This window comes from Manis javanica, chromosome 10, assembly GCF_040802235.1.
Source record: "Manis javanica isolate MJ-LG chromosome 10, MJ_LKY, whole genome shotgun sequence".
In the NCBI taxonomy this organism is placed as follows: domain Eukaryota; kingdom Metazoa; phylum Chordata; class Mammalia; order Pholidota; family Manidae; genus Manis; species Manis javanica.
In genome coordinates, this window is record NC_133165.1 from 115,337,817 (window position 1) to 115,357,142 (window position 19,326).

The 19,326-nt window shown below is 35.4% G+C and overlaps 1 protein-coding gene across 2 annotated transcripts in view; it reads right to left on the reverse strand.

Moving 5' to 3' along the window:
• SMC1B (structural maintenance of chromosomes 1B) overlaps positions 1 to 19,326 on the reverse strand; it is an 82,486-nt gene that overhangs the window by 42,805 nt on the left and 20,355 nt on the right. For both annotated transcript variants that reach the window (XM_073214024.1, XM_037006788.2), the window contains exons 6-11: positions 18,046 to 18,304; positions 16,991 to 17,131; positions 14,173 to 14,255; positions 13,369 to 13,576; positions 11,517 to 11,702; positions 9,736 to 9,915 (exon numbers count right to left, since the gene is read on the reverse strand). In XM_073214024.1, the coding sequence (XP_073070125.1) occupies positions 9,736 to 9,915; positions 11,517 to 11,702; positions 13,369 to 13,576; positions 14,173 to 14,255; positions 16,991 to 17,131; positions 18,046 to 18,304 (1,057 nt within the window). The remainder of the gene's footprint in view (positions 1 to 9,735; positions 9,916 to 11,516; positions 11,703 to 13,368; positions 13,577 to 14,172; positions 14,256 to 16,990; positions 17,132 to 18,045; positions 18,305 to 19,326) is intronic.

Genomic DNA, 19,326 nt, shown 5'->3' on the forward strand with positions numbered 1-19,326 from the left:
TTATTTGCTTTTTGTTTGTTGATGTGCATGAGCTCTTTATATATTTTGGATGTCAGCCCTTTATTGGATCTGTCATTTACGAATATATTCTCCCATATTGTAGGATAATTTTTTGTTCTATTGATGGTGTCCTTTGCTGTACAGAAGCTTTCAGCTTGATATAGTCCCACTTGTTCATTTTTGCTTTTGTTTTCCTTGCCCGGGGAGATATGTTCATGAAGAAGTCACTCATGTTTATGTCCAAGAGATTTTTGCCTATGTTTTTTTCTAAGAGTTTTATGGTTTCATGACTTACATTCAGGTCTTTGATCCATTTCGAATTCACTTTTGTGTATGGGGTTAGACAGTGATTCAGTTTCATTCTCTTACATGTAGCTGTCCAGTTTTACCAGCACCATCTGTTGAAGAGACTGTCATTTCCCTGAATGTATGTCCATGACTCCTTTATCGTATATTAATTGACCATATATATTTGGGTTAATGTCTGGAGTCTCTAATCTGTTCCACTCGTCTGTGGCTCTGTTTTTGTGCCAGTACCAAATTGTCTTGATCACTATGGCTTTGTAGTAGAGCTTGAAGTTGGGGAGTGAGATTCCCCCCCGCCCCCTTTATTCTTCCTTCTCAGGATAGCTTTGGCTATTCAGGGTCTTTGGTGTTTTCATATGAATTTTTGAACTGTTTGTTCCAGTTCGCTGAAGAATGTTGCTGGTAATTTGATAGGGATTGCATCAAATCTGTATATTGCTTTGGGCAGGATGGCCATTTTGATGATATTAATTCTTCCTAGCCAAGAGCATGGGATGAGTTTCCATTTGTTAGTGTCCTCTTTAATTTCTCTTAAGAGTGTCTTATAGTTTTCAGGGTATAGGTCTTTCACTTCTTTGGTTAGATTTATTCCTAGGTATTTTATTCTTTTTGATGCAATTGTGAATGGAATTGTTTTCCTGATTTCTTTCTATTGGTTCATTGTTAGTGTATAGGAAAGCCACAGATTTCTGTGTGTTAATTTTGTATCCTGAAACTTTGCTATATTCCGGTATCAGTTCTAGTAGTTTTGGAGTGGAGTCTTTAGGGTTTTTTATGTACAATATCATGTCATCTGCAAATAGTGACAGTTTAACTTCTTCTTTACCAATCTGGATTTCTTGTATTTCCTTGTTTTGTCTAATTTCCATGGCTAGGACCTCCAGTGCTATGTTAAATAACAGTGGGGAGAGTGGGCATCCCTGTCTAGTTCCCGATCTCAGAGGAAAAGCTTTCAGCTGTTCAGTATGATGTTAGCTGTGGTTTTATCATATATGGCCTTTATTATGTTGAGGTACTTGCCCTCTATACCCATTTTGCTGAGAGTCTTTATCATGAATGGATGTTGAATTTTGTCAAATGCTTTTTCAGCATCTATGGAGATGATCATGTGGTTTTTGTCATTCTTTTTGTTGATGTGGTTGATGATGTTGACGGATTTTTGAATGTTGTACCATCCTTGCATCCCTGGGATGAATCCCACTGGTCATGGTGTATGATCCTTTTGATATATTTTTGAATTCAGTTTGCTAATACTTTACTGAGTATTTTTGCATCTATGTTCATCAGGGATATTGGTCTGTAATTTTCTTTTTTGGTGGGGTCTTTGCCTGGTTTTGGTATTACAGTGATGTTGGCTTCATAGAATGAGTTTAGGAGTATTCCCTCCTCTTCTATTTTTTGGAAAACTTTAAGGAGAATGGGTATTATATCTTCTCTGTATGTCTGATAAAATTCCGAGGTAAATTCATCTGGCCTGGGGGTTTTGTTCTTGGTTAATTTTTTGATTACTGCTTCAATTTCTTTGCTCGTAATTGGTTTGTTTAACTTTTGTGTTTCTTCCTTTTCCTTGGTCAGTCTTTGAAGGTTGTATTTTTCTAGGAAGTTGTCCATTCTAGGTTTTCCAGCTTGTTAACAATTGGTTTTCATAGTAGTCTTTAATAATTCTTTGTATTTCTGTGGAGTCTGTCGTGATTTTTCCATTCTTGTTTCTGATTCTGTTGATGTGTGTTGATTCTCTTTTTCTCTTAATAAGTTTGGCTAGAGGCTTATCTATTTTGTTTATTTTCTCAAAGAACCAGCTCTTGGTTTCATTGATTTTTTCTATTGTTTTATTCTCAATTTTGTTTATTTCTTCTCTGATCTTTATTATGTCCCTCCTTCTGCTGACTTTAGGCCTCATTTGTTCTTCTTTTTCCAGTTTTGATAATTGTGATGTTAGACTATTCATTTGGGATTGTTCTTCCTTCTTTAAGTATGCCTGGATTGCTATATACTTTCCTTTTAAGACTGCTTTTGCTGCATCCCACAGAAGTTGGGGCTTTGTGTTGTTGTTGTCATTTGTTTCCATATATTCCTTGATCTCTATTTTAATTAGTTCGTTGATCCATTTATTATTTAGGAGCATGTTTCTAAGCGTCCATGTGTTTGTGAGCCTTTTTGTTTTCTTTGTACAATTTATTTCTAGTTTTATACCTTTGTGGTCTGAAAAGTTGGTGGATAGAATTTCAATCTTTTTTAATTTACTGAGGCTCTTTTTGTGGCCTAGTATGTGGTCTATTCTGGAGAATGTTCCATGTGCACTTGAGAAGAATGTGTATCCTGTTGCTTTTGGGTGTAGAGTTCTATAGATGTCTATTAGGTCCATCTGTTCTAGTGTGTTGTTCAGTGCCTCCGTGTCCTTACTTATTTTCTGCCCAGTGGATCTATCCCTTGGGGTGAGTGGCATGTTGAAGTCTCCTAAAATGAATGCATTGCATTCTATTTTCTCCTTTAGTTCTGTTAATATTTGTTTCACATATGCTGGTGCTCCTGTGTTGGGTGCATATATATTTATAATGGTTATATCCTCTTGTTGGACTGAGCCCTTTATCATTATGTAATGTCCTTCTTTATCTCTTGTTACTTTCTTTGTTTTGAACTCTGTTTTGCCTGATACTAGTACTGCAACACCTGCTTTCTTCTCCTTGTTGTTTGCATGAAATATCTTTTTCCATCCCTTGACTTTTAGTCTGTGCATGTCTTTGGGTTTGAGGTGAGTCTCTTGTAAGCAGCATATACATGGGTCTTGCTTTTTTATCCATTCTATTACTGTGTCTTTTGATTGGTGCATTCAATCCATTTACATTTAGGGTGATTATAGAAAGAAACATACTTATTGCCATTGCAGGCTTTAGATTCATGGTTACCAAAGGTTCAAGGTTAGCTTCTTCAGTACCTAACTAACTTAACTCAGTTATTGAGCTGTTTCAAACACTGTCTGGTGATTCTTTATTTCTCTCCCTTCTTATTCCTCCTCCATTCTTTATATGTTGGTTGTTTTATTCTGTGCTCCTCTGTTTCCTTTAACTGCTTTTGTGGGTAGTTGATTTTACTTTTTACCTTTAGTTAGTATTTGACTGGTCTGCTTTCTTTGCTGTGATTTTATTTTCTCTGGTGACATCTGTTTTGTCTTAGGAGTGCTCCCATCTAGAACAGTCCCTCTAAAATACCCTGTAGAGGTGGTTTGTGGGAGGCAAGTTCCCTCAACTTTTGCTTGTCTGGGAATTGTTTAATCCCGCCATCATATTTAAAATGATAATCATGCTGGATACAGTATCCTTGGTTCAAAGTCCTTCTGTTGCATTGCATTGAATATATCATGCCATTCTCTTCTGGCCTGTAAGGTTTCTGTTGAGAAGTCTGATGATAGCCTGATGGGTTTTCCTTTGTAGGTGACCTTTTTCCTCTCTCTAGCTGCCTTTAAAACTCTGTCCTTGTCCTTGATCTTTGCCATTTTAATTATTATGTGTCTTGGTGTTATCCTTCTTGGTCCCTTCTGTTGGGAGTTCTGTGTACTTCCGTGGTCTGAGCAACTATTTCCTCCCCCAGTTTGTGGAAGTTCTCAGCAATTATTTCTTCAACGACACTTTCTATCCCTTTTTCTCTCTTCTTCTTCTTCTGGAACCCCTATAATGCGGATATTGTTCCTTTTGGATTGGTCACACAGTTCTCTTAATATTGTTTCATTCCTGGAGATCCTTTTATCTCTCTCTGCGTCAGCTTCTATGCGTTCCTGTTCTCTGGTTTCTATTCCATCAATGGCCTCTTGCATCTCATCCATTCTGCTTATAAATCCTTCCAGAGATTGTTTCATTTCTGTAATCTCCCTCTGGGCGTCATCCCTTAGCTCTTGTATATTTCTCTGCAGCTCCGTCAGCATGGTTATGACCTTTATTTTGAATTCTTTTTCAGGAAGACTGGTTAGGTCTATCTTTTTCTCAGGGGTTGAATCTGTGATCTTGGTCTGTCTCAAATTCTGCCTTTTCATGGCAATAGAGATAGTTTGCAGAGCTGGCGCGAGTGATGGCTGGGAGAACGTCCCTTCTTGCTGGTTTGTGGCCTTCCTCTCCTGGGAGAACAGCGACCTCTAGCGGCTTGTGCTGAGCTGCTGTGCGCAGAGGGGGCTTCTGCTTCCTGCCCGGCCGCTATGGAGTTTAGCTCTGTGGTTGCTGTGGTAGTGACCTGCCTCAGGCTGCTGCTCTGATATGGCGGAGCTGCATTGGAGGGTAAACAGCCGGGAGGCTGTTTATCTCCGTGAGGGGCCTCCGGGTGCACTGCTGCCCAGGGGGTTAGGGTGCCCGGAGTCCCCTGGGATTCCCAGCTGCTGGGCTAAGTGTCCCGGGATGCTTCTGTCCAGCTGTGGGGTCCCTGTCCCTTTAAGACTTTCAAAATGCACTCGCTTTTCTTTGTCCCCAGGGCGCCGGCTGCAGGGACCCGCTCACAGATCTTACTGTCCTGTTTCCCTAGTTTCCAGCACCCCACACATGCACTGTGTCTGTGCTCTGGTGCGGATGGCGAGGGCTGGCTATTTAGCAGTCCTGGACTCCCTCTCCCTCTCCGCTCCGACTCCTCTCCTCCCGCTGGGAGCTGGGGTGAGGGGTGCTTGGGCCCCGCTGGGCCGGGGCTTGTATATTATCCCCTTCGTGAGGTGCTGGGTTCTCGCAGGTGTGGATGTGGTCTGGCTGTTGTCTTGTGTCTTCTGGTCTCTCTTTTAGGAAGAGTTGTATTTGTTGTATTTTCAAAAATATATGTGGTTTTGGAAGGAGATTTCCGCTGCTCTACTCATGCCGCCATCTTGGCTCCGCCCAAATTTGGTTTTAAATAAACTGATTTTACAGTACCGTGGGCTAACATTTTACTTATTTATTTATACTATATATCTTGAATATTTCCTAAATTAGATTTTGCAGATTATAATAAAGATTGTTATAAATATAAATATACAATAAGACAGCTACAAACAACAGTGGTAAATTATACTAGGTGAAAAAAGAACAAAGTATAATTAATAATTAAGACTAGTATAATAAGATAATACTGAATTCAGTTAAATAAGCAGAAAATAGAAAAATTATTCAATACATGATGTTGGAACATATAAGTAACCATTTTGGGGGAAAAGGCTAATACCTATATCTAACAGTATATATTAAAATATAGAAGTGATACCAGTACAAAAATTGAAGTTACATATTTGATCTTACAGTGAAGACCCAATTATGCATGTAAAAACTCTACCTACAATGGTTAAGAGTGATATCCTTGATTATAAATAATTAGCATACATACTGTAATACTTACTAGATCTTACTAGGTATGGCTGCCAGATTTAGCTAATAGAAATACAGGATTCCAGTTAAATTTGAATTTTGGATAAACAAGGAATCATTTTTAACCCCAAGTATGTCCATATTTTTTATATGGCAACTCTATTCTAGGGGACAAATTAGGGATGGTTTTTATTTTCCTTTTTGAGTTCTATTTTCCAGAATTTTCTAAGCTGAATGTTTACTAACTTGAATTTTTGATGTACAAGAAAAAACATAACATGAAAGCAAAGAATCCATGGAGCAAAGAGAGAGAAATGCACCAAGGATGTTGAACTAATCATCTGCCATGATACACATGGAATCTATACCAACTATCTCTTCTCAGCTCTGACACTTGGGCAAGTTAACTTCACCTCTTTGCACAGGGTAACAAATGATAATTTTCTGAGGTCCTTTTTACTTTATTGCTGCTTGACAGCTGCAGTTGTTACTTCAACCATAATACTGCACGTAATGTACCTGACATAGTACAATATGTGCTTTTTCATTCTATGTCCACAACCCCATGAAGGAGGTATTTCATTTTTCCATTTTATAGATAGGGGCTTAAAGATATTAAGTAACTTGACTAAGGCCATACACAGGGACTAAAATCCAAGTTGGTCAAACATCTATGTGCATATTCTTAACCACCAGATTACATACCTCCTTCAATTCTAAAAACACAGTGGGCAAGTTCATAGAATTATGGATCTTAGGGGGCTTTTTAAAATAGTTTCTGGGTTTATTAAAATGATTTATTTTTTCTAAAAGTAAATGTAGTATCAAATAACCTATTTTCATTTGACTTATAGTCAAATTCCTGTCCTGGAAGGGCTATAATTTTTATTTCCAGCCTGCAATTTCCTTAACTTAAGTTTACATTAGTTGCTATAATCCTATGCCTACTTTAGGGCTTATGTTCCTGTGAAATTCCTTGGCTGGCCCAACTGGGACCTCATATTAAACAGGGAACTGGAGGAATTTTTAAACAACATTAAATAAAAGTTTAGGGAAAAAAAAGAAGTTTAGAGAGGTGGACTAGAAAAAGAATGAATTCTTTGGCTTTAAAATTTGTTCTGAGGGATAAGCAACCTTCCAGTGAACAAACTGCAACTGGTTCAAGAAATACTGTTTCAGTGTTATAAAACTGCTATGGTAGATTTTCCTGTAATTTTTGTGTTATGCAGATTATACATATTTTTTAAGTTGCTTTGACTGATATGAAAAATTAACATACTTTAATATTTTCTTTTATTTCCGAATGTGTAAATATATCCACATAATTCAAAATCCAAAAGATACAAAAAAGTATAGAGGAAAAATCTCCCTGGCTCCCCTGTCCACCACCCAGTTACCCTCCTCATAGGTAATCAAAGCTATCAATTTCTTACATATTCTTCCAGAAATGTCTCTGCATAAACAAATACATGCATACATCTCTTCTTTCCCCATTTTTTACACAAATGGTGGCATAGTATACACTAGTCTTATTACTATTTTTTTAAATGAATATATCTTGGAGATTGTCTCATACTTGTATATAAAGAGCTTCATTCTTATTTAAGGTTGTATAGTGTCACAGTATATGAATACATAATAATTTTATTGAACTAGTCTTGCAAGGATTGTTTCCAGTTTTTCCTATTATACACAATGGTTCACTGAATAAATCTTGTATATACATCATTTCATATCACGTGAATTTATCTGTATGCAAAGTTCCTAAAAAGAACAACTGGTACAACTGCCCTTCACAGAGGTGTACAAATTTGCACTCCCCAGCAGTGAACAGAAGGACCTCTTTCCCTATAAAGTGTTATCAAATTTTTTTGACACTGATCAACAGGACAGGTGAAAACAGTATTTCAGTTGTTTTAACGGGCATTTCCTACATTTTAAGTGAAGATGAGTTTTCATATTAAACAGCAATTGTATTTCCTCTCATGAAAATAAGTTTATTCATATCTTTTGTCCATTTTTACACTTTTTGTTCTTTTCCTTATTGACATGTAGGAGAATTTGTTCTTTACTATGAGTTGCAAATATTTTCCCTCGTTTCCTGTATCTTTTGATTTTGCTTATGGTGGTTTTTGTCAGGAAGAAATTTTTTATGTTTATGTGAATTTACCCATCTTTTCTATGTTTAGGAATTTTTGTCATATCCAAAAGGCCTATCTCTGAGCTTAAGAAAAATTTCCCATGGTTTTTCCTGGTACCTTTATAGTTTCATTTTTTCCATTTATATTTCTAATCCACCTGGAATGTATTCTGATATAAGGTATGAGATTTAGATTCAACTATATTTTATTCCAGATGATACTCAGTTTTTCCAACTTACTATACCCTGAATTTTATTTTCCCTTGTTTAATGTGTGAAATTTTTAGAAAAAAATCTTTTCACAAATTACCAGCTAGTTAATGAATTTTTTTGGGTCTGTTTTTTTGCCATACCATATTAAAAGGGCAAAGCATAAATAGATTTTTCTGTATTTATGTCTTAGAGTAACGACCATCCAGCCTATGGGAAAAGGAAGCAAATAACTTTTTTTGGTTAAGGAGAATGGATGGAACACCTACATTTATTTAAAGAGATTCCAAATTTTAAAATTTTGCTATATAAATTTAAAAAATATTTAAGGACTGGGTCATAAAAATCTTGATGACCAAATTAAAGCTAGAAGAATTTCTGTAATTTATATTATGTGGTTGATATATACTGTATGTCATTTGTAAAGTGACCAAAATATCATTTTGTGATGTCATTTGCAGTGTCTGAATAAAGAAAATTGGATAATGTAGTATCAAGTCTGTGGAAAGATATCAAGTCCATGGAAAACCAAAGCACAAACTGAAGATATTGGATGATTTCTGTGAAAATGTGACATCTATCCAAATGTTTTACACATCCTAAAACACAGAGAAAATCCTTTAAGTGGAATAATAAAAATAGGAAGAAGGTAAAAATCCCTGGAATATACTTAAGATACAAATAAGACAAAGATGATTTCAAATTTGAAAAAACGAGACAAAGCCTAGAGGGTAAGGCATGTTACTGGGAAGACATAAATCAGAAATACTTGTTGAGTGAAGGAAGGAATAAACAGTTTTCATATGACTTCTTTAAGTTGATACCACAAATTTCAAAAATTAATTTTACAAAATATATTTTACAAATATATATGAAAATAAGTTTTAGTGTAATTAGATAGCAAAATAAGGAAGATATCTTAGTAGTTCACTTATTACACATGCTTAAATTTAGTATGTAGAAATCAATGACAGTGATTACATTATCAAGATTTTTGCTGAGAAAAGTGTTAAATGTTTGAATAAAATGTTTGAAAAATTACTCATATTATGGAAGTCAATAAATTTAATACTGGAAATTCCTATCTTTCATAAAAATAGCCTGATTTGTGTTAATCTGCAGTTCTGAACATTCCAGATAAAATGTGGAAACCAACTAGTAAAAAAATGACTACAACTTTTGTAGAGCTATTTGCTAGGCACTATAACAGCATTTTGCGTGTTATTACTCAATTTGATCTTATAACTCTCTGAAATAGGTACTATTATTTCCTGGAGTTCAGATGAGCAAACTAAAAGAGGTTTAGAAACCTGCCTAAAGTCACATAATTAATCACCAAGTAGCATCACTGGTCTTACTTCATGGCTTATGCCCTCAGGTGCTATGCAATATTTCATTATTACATTGTCTAACTATGTCAGAGAATTTGAGGAGATTCACACTACTTAACTAAAAATACAAACTCTATTCAGCTGAGAGTAAAATAATATCTATTTTTTTAAACAAAATTATTTCCTTGAGAGATTAGTGTTCAATAACTCATTTTAATTGTACTATTTCTATAACTTTAAATTTGTTAACATCTTGAACATGTAAAACAGTATCTCCATTAAGCTATGGAAGAATTAGCCCAGTGTAAAACAAGCGCCAAAAGTCCTTCCTGCCATCAAAGACACATGCATTATACATGTAAGTACAGAGAAAATATGAGATTCAGCAAGGGCAGTTATTGCACATCAAGTAAAACAAAATGCAACCTAAGTCTCTTACTTTCCGTCTTTCAGGTCCACTGAATGCGATACGCCTTGCTTCCTCCACAGTCTCACAGACAAGGCCGTTTCCACACACAAACTGAATTACTTTCTTCAGCTGAGGAAACTGAGTCTTTATGACATCAATCACCATTTTACAGCCTTTAATCTCCCTTAATCTTTCATTGATTGGCTTGATCTAAAAGGTTTAAGAAATACTTGATATGTCAGATATACTAAAATAAAAAATAAGTAATATATTCTCAAAAACATACATAAGCATGACGGCTAAAGATTAATAGTATGCACATATATACAATAAAAGTTTGACAAGAACCTGATGAACTATATATCCACCACTGGCTCATGTAATATCTTTAAAAAAATACACCTCACCAAAAGCCAAAAGATATAATTTCCAGATTTGACTGTCAACTAGCTAGTTGGGATGTGAATGCATGAGAAGTGCTCTCTGCTCCCCAAATCATGAAAGCTAGTGGGAGATATCACCCACTGACATTATGGAGCTCATTCCAGGCTTCAGTGGTCAGGGAAGCCTTCAAAACTTCTTTGACATGGCCTCAAGTTGGGTCTATAAATAGCTTTAAAAAATTGCCTCCAATGTATTACTGAAAAACAGCAAGTATGATCTTATTTTGTAAAATAAAGCAAAAGCCCTGTAAAAAACCAAAATCTGTATATATATACTTGTGAGTGTGTATTTACATAAATTTGTATGTATGGAACAATCTAATTACAATGAAAGAATTGGGCATTAAGAACTGGTAGGAATATTTTCTTTACATTTCATACACACCTATACTAGACTTACAAAATGAGTGTGCCTTGAGAAAATTCTTAAGCATGAAATAAGTAAAACAGGATTTTAACAGGCAGATGAATTTGGGTACGTAGTTCTAGCGGGCAGAAGATATAAGCTGAATGTGGACGTGCAGAAGGTAAATCTGGACCGTTAGTATTCAGCTAGCATTTGCTGAGCCCTCCTCCTCTGTGCCAGGCTTGTGCTAGGAGTTCTGTACGAAATGATTCCTTGCAGTAATCGGCAAGGTAAGAACGACTCCTTTACTTCACAGATGAAGAAACTCAAGTGCAGAAAAATTAAGAACAAATTAGTAAAAACAAATTAGAAGTAGGGCTGAGATTCAAATTCAGGTCAGTCCAACTCTAGGGCATGTGTTCTTAACCACTATGCACACTGCCTGCAGTTCAGGGCTTTGAAGGCTGGACAAAGCAGGTAATTTTCTTTAGTAGGCAATAAAAAAAATCACTGAAGGAAATTGATCAAGATTATGACAGAGTTCTTGCTCCAGGAACTTAGACTCTGGATACTCCAGGGACTCTCAATACACACCTCAAGGCTGAAAAGTTAGCCTGCTCCACCAAGAGCTGAGCCTTATTTACTGGAACACATATTTACAATCAAGACTCTGGGCTGGCATTTCACAGTGACAAATGTCGTATCTATACCCTATGCCTTGCAACAAAACAAAATAAATTGTTGGGTAGTAGGCAGAATGATGTACTGTTAGAATAATGTCCTCAAAATCATCAAAGAAAAATTATGACAAAACTAGATTAGGAAGGAGTGATACGACATCAGGAGAGACGGCACCCACTTGTTATTCTTTGCCTGCCAATTCATTAACACCAGTTATTTGAATGATTAATCAACATCCAAGCTACGATTTTTTCCCAATCACTTAGTTTTTGACAATAAAGAAATACTCTAAAAGACAGGATTTCATCATAATAAACCACTAAACACCACAAACTTCTTACATGAAGGTAATCTAGAGCGAGGAATGTCTCAGGTTCAGCTCTTTCCTCCTTCAGAAATCGAATACAATCTCTTGCTATCTTTTCAGTGGTGACAACAATAGCAACTATATACCGGCCAAAAAGTTTAGTAACAGCCAGCTGGTATTTCTTATGAATAGGATGACACAGGTCAAGGAGTCTTCCAAACTTAGCAGGTTTCAAAAAAGGAAAGAGAAACAAATACATTAGTGAGGAAGATATAATTCATTATTTTCTAATGTAACAAAGCAGCATAGACCAAAAATAATTTTATAAAATCATAAACATCATAATTTAATAGTCACATTCAAATGGATCTAAGTCTCATTAAGAAATATCCATTTAGGTACGTCACAGTTCATTTAAGAAAGAGTAATGAGGAGGGACTAGCCTTACCAAGGTATTAAAATATTTTACAAAGCTACAGTAATTAAATAATATTCATCCATTCCTTTATTTATTAAATAAGAATCTATGAAGCACCTATTACATGTAGGTACTGAGCTAGACACTGGATAAACATTACTGATCAAAATGTCTTGTAGGGAAGAAAAATATAAGTAATCAATAATTACAGCATGCACAAGGTAGAGCTGCAAAAGACATTGTGATACAACACAGAGTGCTCTGAGAGTGTGTAACAGGGGCTTATATATATACATACATATATTTCCTCTACCTTGGGGGAGGAGGACAAATCCTTTTGGGAGAGGGCTTTGAATCTGAATCTCAATTTAATGAAGAATGAGGAGCCCTAAAACCTTCACATCTGAGAGTGTCAGAGGTTTCAAGTTCTCTGAGTCACTAGTTTTTTAATCAAAAGGAAACAAATACATTTAAGTTCATTTCTTGCTAGATTTAGGGATATTAGGTGAGAATTCTCAGGAATTAATCAGTTTATCAGTTTACCTTCTGCAGAATTAGGAATGAATGTTAGAATAAGTTCTTTTTTTTTTTTTTTAATCCTGGACTATCACCATTTTCTGAAGTTTACGACATTAGCTGTATGAGTCCCTTTCCTCATTTAGTTGTTGAATGAGTTTTTTTTAATTCGTTTTTTCATTTTGCTTAATATTAGGGGAAGGATCCTGTGGCCCAGCCTTACTCCTCCATCATTATGCAGAAGTCAAGACCAATATTTAAGAGTCAAAGTCAAAAAGAATGTTGTAAAGGAGATGAAAATGAGTGGCCAGAGAGACAGGAAGACAGTCAGGGATGTGGTATTGTGGAGGCCAACAACAGGTGTTTCAAACAGTGCAAGTGGTTAAGAGTGTCAGAAGCTGAAAACAGGATATCATAAAACAAGACTGTATAGAGAACAGTGGTGTTAATGCCGAGAGAGTGAATGCCAGATGCAAAACCAAAGGAAATTAATTCTGTGAAGCTGACATCTCAAGCAACAGGTTAGATAGTGCATATCTGGGCTAATGAAATACAAAAGCAATACTGGATGCACAGTCAGGTTTAGAAAATAAAAATTCATTGTTTCAAAAATGCCAATGATATCTACTGAAAATATATTTTTAACCATGAGGACTGAGGCTGTGTGTCTAGGGGGAAAAGGCATCAGACTACTCCGTGGCCTTGGGGATACTAGTCATAACTTGGACTTTCTGGGTAATGTACCCATGTCATGTTTCTCCTCAGTATTTACTTACCTATAGACAGTGCTAGAAGTTATTTACATTTTATCCCAATTACTTAGTGCTATATTTTAAATATAAATAATCAAACACAAAACTTAAAAGCTTGCTGAAATACTTGTTTCCTAATAAAGAGAATTTTAAATCCCAATAAGAAAGCTCAGCCTTATTAACTATAAATTTCTAATTACCACAGAATCTGGGTAAAGTCTTTTCAAGTGTTCGAGAACCTCTGCTCTCTTTTGTTGGCGTTTCCCCTCATGGTTGTCAATCCCAGCATTCTGCAATTCATTGCTAGTAAGATTCAACTCTTCATTCACTTCAGACATTCTTGATTTTGTCTTTGCAATTTCATCCATTAGATTTTCCTCTTGCTGTTTTTTCTCTTTCAAGGAATCCCTACATAACAAAAATAAATTATACAGCAAAAATAAAACCCAGAATTTAGGAATTGCAACGTTCAATATATTCTGGTCTGGCATTGCAAGGGAATGGAACAGTGTTGTATCAACTTTAAGCGATGTAAAATACAACAAAGAAACCTAACATTAAACAGGCAGAAGAGATTCTGACAGGTCTTTGTTGATTCAGAAGATACACATTTCTGGATACTAAAAAAGTAAGGACGGATTACTATAACCAGAGAAATACATTATGAGCTTATAGTAAGTAAATACCAGTTAAAAAGAAATTCTTAGTGGTGGACTACTTAAGGTCACACTAGCTTTCATGACATAACTTTTATTATAAAATATCAATACTTAAGAGTTTTTAAGTTCTACCAGTGGTAAACGTTTATATTTTCAAAGCTTAAATATTTTATTTATTTATACGTTTAAGTATAATTTTTAACTATCTGCAATGAAGTGAGAAAAGCAATGGAGGAGTGAGAACATTATGATCCAGTGGAAGCATTCATTCAATGAATATACCACAAATAAACCAGACCCTTGAGATATAAGAAAGCTGCAAGGAATTGTTTAAACTATACCTACATGCATGTTTTTGTATACTCCTCTAACTTCTCTATTCGTTTTTTATGATCTTCTATTTGTTCTTTAATTTGTTTTAGATTTTCCTAAAATAGGAAATGAAACCTAAAATCAATTACAACAATTCCAAACAAATAATTTTTTACTATATGCCTAGTCGAAGAAATAATTACTATAATTATTGTAAATAATTATATTTACTGTAATATTGTAAATTGTTCTAAATTTGAAATATATCAAATATAACCACATAAAAATAGAGCAAATTTCAATTTGGAAAATACAGTATAGTTATAGAGCTTTGAGGTTCAAGAAAATCAGGGTTCAAATTCTGGCTCCACCATTTACTAGTTTACTCTGGTAACTTCAAACTCCAATGGGACTGTTCTTAAACATCTATCTATACACAGTTCTTAACTTTCTATCAGATTAATTCATTCAATAAATATCTAACCCTGGCTACCATGTGCTAGGATGAACAGGATAGAGTTCCTGTTCTCAAGGACCAAGGTCTGGTGGTAGAGATGGGCAGGAATGGATAGGATTAAGTATAGGGGTTAAGAAGATTCATTCTGGAGACAAAATGTTTGGAATCAAACCCTGATTCCTCCAGATAAGTTTAGTCAGGTTAACCACCTTGTGCCTCGATTCTTTCATCTGTAAAATCCATTAATTCAACAAATATTAATTGGTATCTGCTCTAAATAAGGAACTATTCTAAGTGCTTAGAATATACCAGGGAACGAAACAAACACCCATGCTCTTGTGGAGTTTACACTCTGGGGGGAAGGCAGGCAAATATATGCAAATCAGACAACATGTTAGGAGATAAACGCTATGAGGAAAACAGTAAGGTAAGGTGGGCAGCTGTGCAGAGGGGACTAGTTTTAAATAGGTAGTCATGACAGGCCTTCTTGAGAAGGCAACATCTGAGAAAAGACTTGCAGGAAGTGAGGGAATTAAGAATGAAGAAATGCAGGGAAAGCATGTTTCAGGCAGAGGAAAAAGCCACGGCAAAGGCATGGGTACAACTGATACGGTCCTGGGGGTGGGCGCATAGTTGGATCACAGAGAGCAAGGGGAAGAGTAGAAAAAAAGGAGGTTTGGGAGCGGTGAGCAGATGAGGCAGTTCCACATAGGGCACTCAGGAGTTAAACTTCATGTGCACTGGGGAGTGGTCACAATTAGACATTAGAAGCAGCACTTTGGCTGCTTTTCTGGGACTATGGTGGAGGAAAAAGAGGGGCAGCAGGGAAACCTAAAAGGCTGCTAAAAACAGACAACAAGATGACTCGGACAGGGTGCTAACTGTAGAAGTGGAGAGAAGTTATCAGATTTTTGGTATACTTTGAATGTGGAGCCAACAGAATTCCCCAAGAGTCAAAGATGGACTCCAAGGTTTTTGGCCCGAGCAACCACTAAGACTGAATTGTCATCACCTGAGAGGGGAAAGATTATATGTGGCATTTGGATGTGAAGATAGAAGTTCAGTTTGGGACTTAAGTTTGAGATGTCTATTCAACATTCAGAATGGAGATACTGAGAAACTTGCATATAGAAGATAGCGAGTGATAAATACAAATTTGGGAGTCATAAGCAGATAGTATTTAAAGCTACAAGAATAAAGATCACCAAGGCAGAATATGGAGAGAATCGAAAAAAACCAGGATGAGAACATAATACTACTGCTAATATCTACTTCATAAGGTTATTTGAGGATTAAATAAATTGGGTTTACAACAGTGCTGTAAACATGTATGTATATAGTTATGTACAAATAAACACATTATAATGCTACTATTGTTCCTGTTCCTGGGAAGTGTCAGACCCATTTCTAGCAACATATTTCACTTTGAAATTCTAACCCTGTTTCTTCATCTGTACCCTACAGCAAATACCACCCCTATATTGTTGTGAGACCTAAAGGAGCTAATGAATGTAAAGTGTCCAAGTAAGCAATAAGTGTTTTTTCCTCTAAATTCCAAATATCCACTTATAAACTACATGTAATATGTCATTCAGAGCCATTTCCCCACTACAGTTCTTGCTGGAAATGGTGGTCACATTTTCAGGATGGCCTGTAGACCCCATAAGATATGATGATTTGTTATTTTTGAATTTGTTATTTTTGAATTTTACAACCCAATTCTCAGTCTTTAGAAAAAATAATTATGGGCTAAGGGAAAGATCAGATGTCTATAATTACACCCACTTTCATCTTATTCAACATGCCCATCACTGTGAGGTAGACATACCTCTGTCCATCATACAGAGGAAGAACTCAGAGGCAGGGAAGTTAAATAATTTAGTTATATACCAAGATTACACAGGTCAGTGACAGAACAAGACCACCTGGAAGCTAGGTCCACCTTACTCTAAGCAGAACACTACAATGTTCTCTTGAAGGTTACCTCCCACGTAGACCACTAAGCTCCTCTTGGACTATGTCCTTAATGTTTCCAAACGATTCTCATTTACCTCTGTTATGGTACTTACTTGTTTTTTCCCCTTATCTATCCTCTTAACTTCACTGGACTACAGTACATATAAGAACAGAGACTCTATCATCTGCCCTGCCTATCAGGACACAGCTGTGTAGCAAATGCTTACTGACTACATGAATGAAGGCACCACTTACATCTTAGACCATGACAAAAGACCAGCTAAAATGGCACTGAGCAGCCTAACAGGCAATCCAGAATTTTTCATATTAATTGCTTATGTTTGATGCAAATCCATTTATATATTGAAAAGCTAATATGAAAAGGGAATACGACTTCATGAAACTAATTCTAAATCATCACTGCACAAACAAAGGTACCTCAACTTCTCCATGCCGTCGCTTTTCAAATGCCAGCCTCTCCTCATCAGTCTTCTGTTCCCATTGCAGTTTTTCTAGTTGCTGGGTCATTATAGCCACTTTCTTCCTTACTTGTTCCTTAAGTTCCTTATAACGGTCCAGCTGTATAAAGAGCATTTACACATTGCAAACTCACTAAAGAAGCATAAGAGGAAATTTTTTATATGGTATTCTTTATTAGCAGATAATAAATCTCATCAGAATTATGTTTTATATAACTTAGATCATAAATGGCCATCTTCTCCATATAATGTGTACATAAAATGAACATCTTATTTAAAATTGTTTAGATAGATAAATATGGCATTCCAAATCAATTTTATAAGATCTCTGTATCAAATTCTTAAAAGAGAAGGGGACTAAAACTCACTAATAGTCCACAGCAAGAGGAATTCAGAGAAAATTACATATTTTTTGTTTACATAGTCACAAAAAAATAGTATATATATTGTGATATAAGATTATTATAAAATCTAAAGATAAATGATAATCTGGCTGAGAATAGTTGATAACTGAATTACAATTTTTTGATATCTGCTATCAATTTATTTAAATTAAATTTTATAAACTAAATTAGATATTCATCATTCATCACTCAACATTTTAAATCTCCTTAAGTCATCAATTTCCCTCCAATTAAGTGATCATGTCTTTTCAAAGCCATATATATCTTTTAAGTTTTCATAATATTCATGAAAGAAATGACTGCCTTAGAAGGTTAATACATAATTACCTTTTAGTAAAAAATGATACCATGTAATCTTGTTTTTCTATGTATTTTCTATGACTTTAACTCATAGATGTTATAATGCTATCTAATCTTTTAAAGGAAAAATAGCCTAAAGATTACATTTAGATTCTACATACAGGCTGAAAAATTTAAATTAATTCCCATATATTCTGAGGACAATCTCTTAAGATATCAGAAACAGAGGTTGTGCTTTAAATTTTTTATATCTACAAGGAGAAGCTGAAACAATAGAAATAAAAGATTTCCCATATGTTGCCTTTTTCACCTGACTGGCTTCTAGTTCAATGTCTCGCCCTTTATGTAAGATTTCTTCCTCAATATGCTTTTCAAAGCTTCTCCAAGCACCATCTAAATCAACCAGCTCTGTCTCCAGGGCTTTTATGTCATCTTCCTGTTTAGAACATTGTTTTTCACTGTCCTTTATTGATTTCTTAGCCACATCTAACTTTTTGAGGTGGTGAGAAGTATTTTCTTTGGCTTTAATGTATTGAGGCCTCTTCTGATTTAAAAGTGCTTCAAGAGATCTAAAAACAAAATAAAGTGTGCTTTTAAACATAATTAAAGTTTATAATATACAAAGGGAAGAAAGTATTTTTAGGAAATCATACATTTAAAAATAAATTCTAAAACCTGACTTTAAGAGACGATAAGCAGAACAGTGGTTGCCAGAAGCTGGAGGAAGGACTGAATAGGTGAAGCATAGTGGAATTTTAAGAGTGGTAAACTATCCTATTTACTGTAAAGGTGGAACATGACATCATGCATTTATTAAAACCTACAAAACTTTACAGCACCAAGAGTGAACCTTAATGTATGCAAGATTTAAAAAAACACTTAGGTGGCCAAAGGATCCACAGAATGAGACAGAAGAATCTAATTGTATTATAAACGTATGAAGGGACCTTACTAAGAGATAGGGGGAGAAAGTGCTAGCCTAAGCAACTCTGGAAATGAGTGGAGCCTGTTCAACTCAAAGCAAAAAGAATTGTACATAAACATTGTACCCTATTTGATAAAGTTGCTTCCTACAAGGATATTGATTAACAGTTCTGATACTGCCATACATGATTACTGGAACTGAACAATTAAGCAAATGAATGGCAGACTGCGGAAGCCAGATTTCTCATTTTGAAATGGGAGGTTACCAATAAGCAAGGTCAACATCAACAGTGATGTCATGTTAATATTACGATGTTACATAAATGATATATCACATAACATATATGAGACGCTGACATCACTGATATGTGATGAGAATGGCATTTTACTTCTGAGGTCTTCCTCCCATAGACCCATAAACCCTGTCTAATTGTTAGAAAATTATCAGATAAATTCCAATCTAGGGCCAATACTCCTCAAAATTGTCGAAGTCATCAAAAACAAGGAAAGCCTGAGAAACTGTCACAGCCAAGAGGAGCCTAAAGAGACATGATAACTAAATGTACTGTGGTATTCTTGATCAAAAAAGGGATATCATGTAAACACTAAGAGAATATAAAGTATGGACTTCAGTAAATAGTAATATATCAACAGTAGTGCATTAATC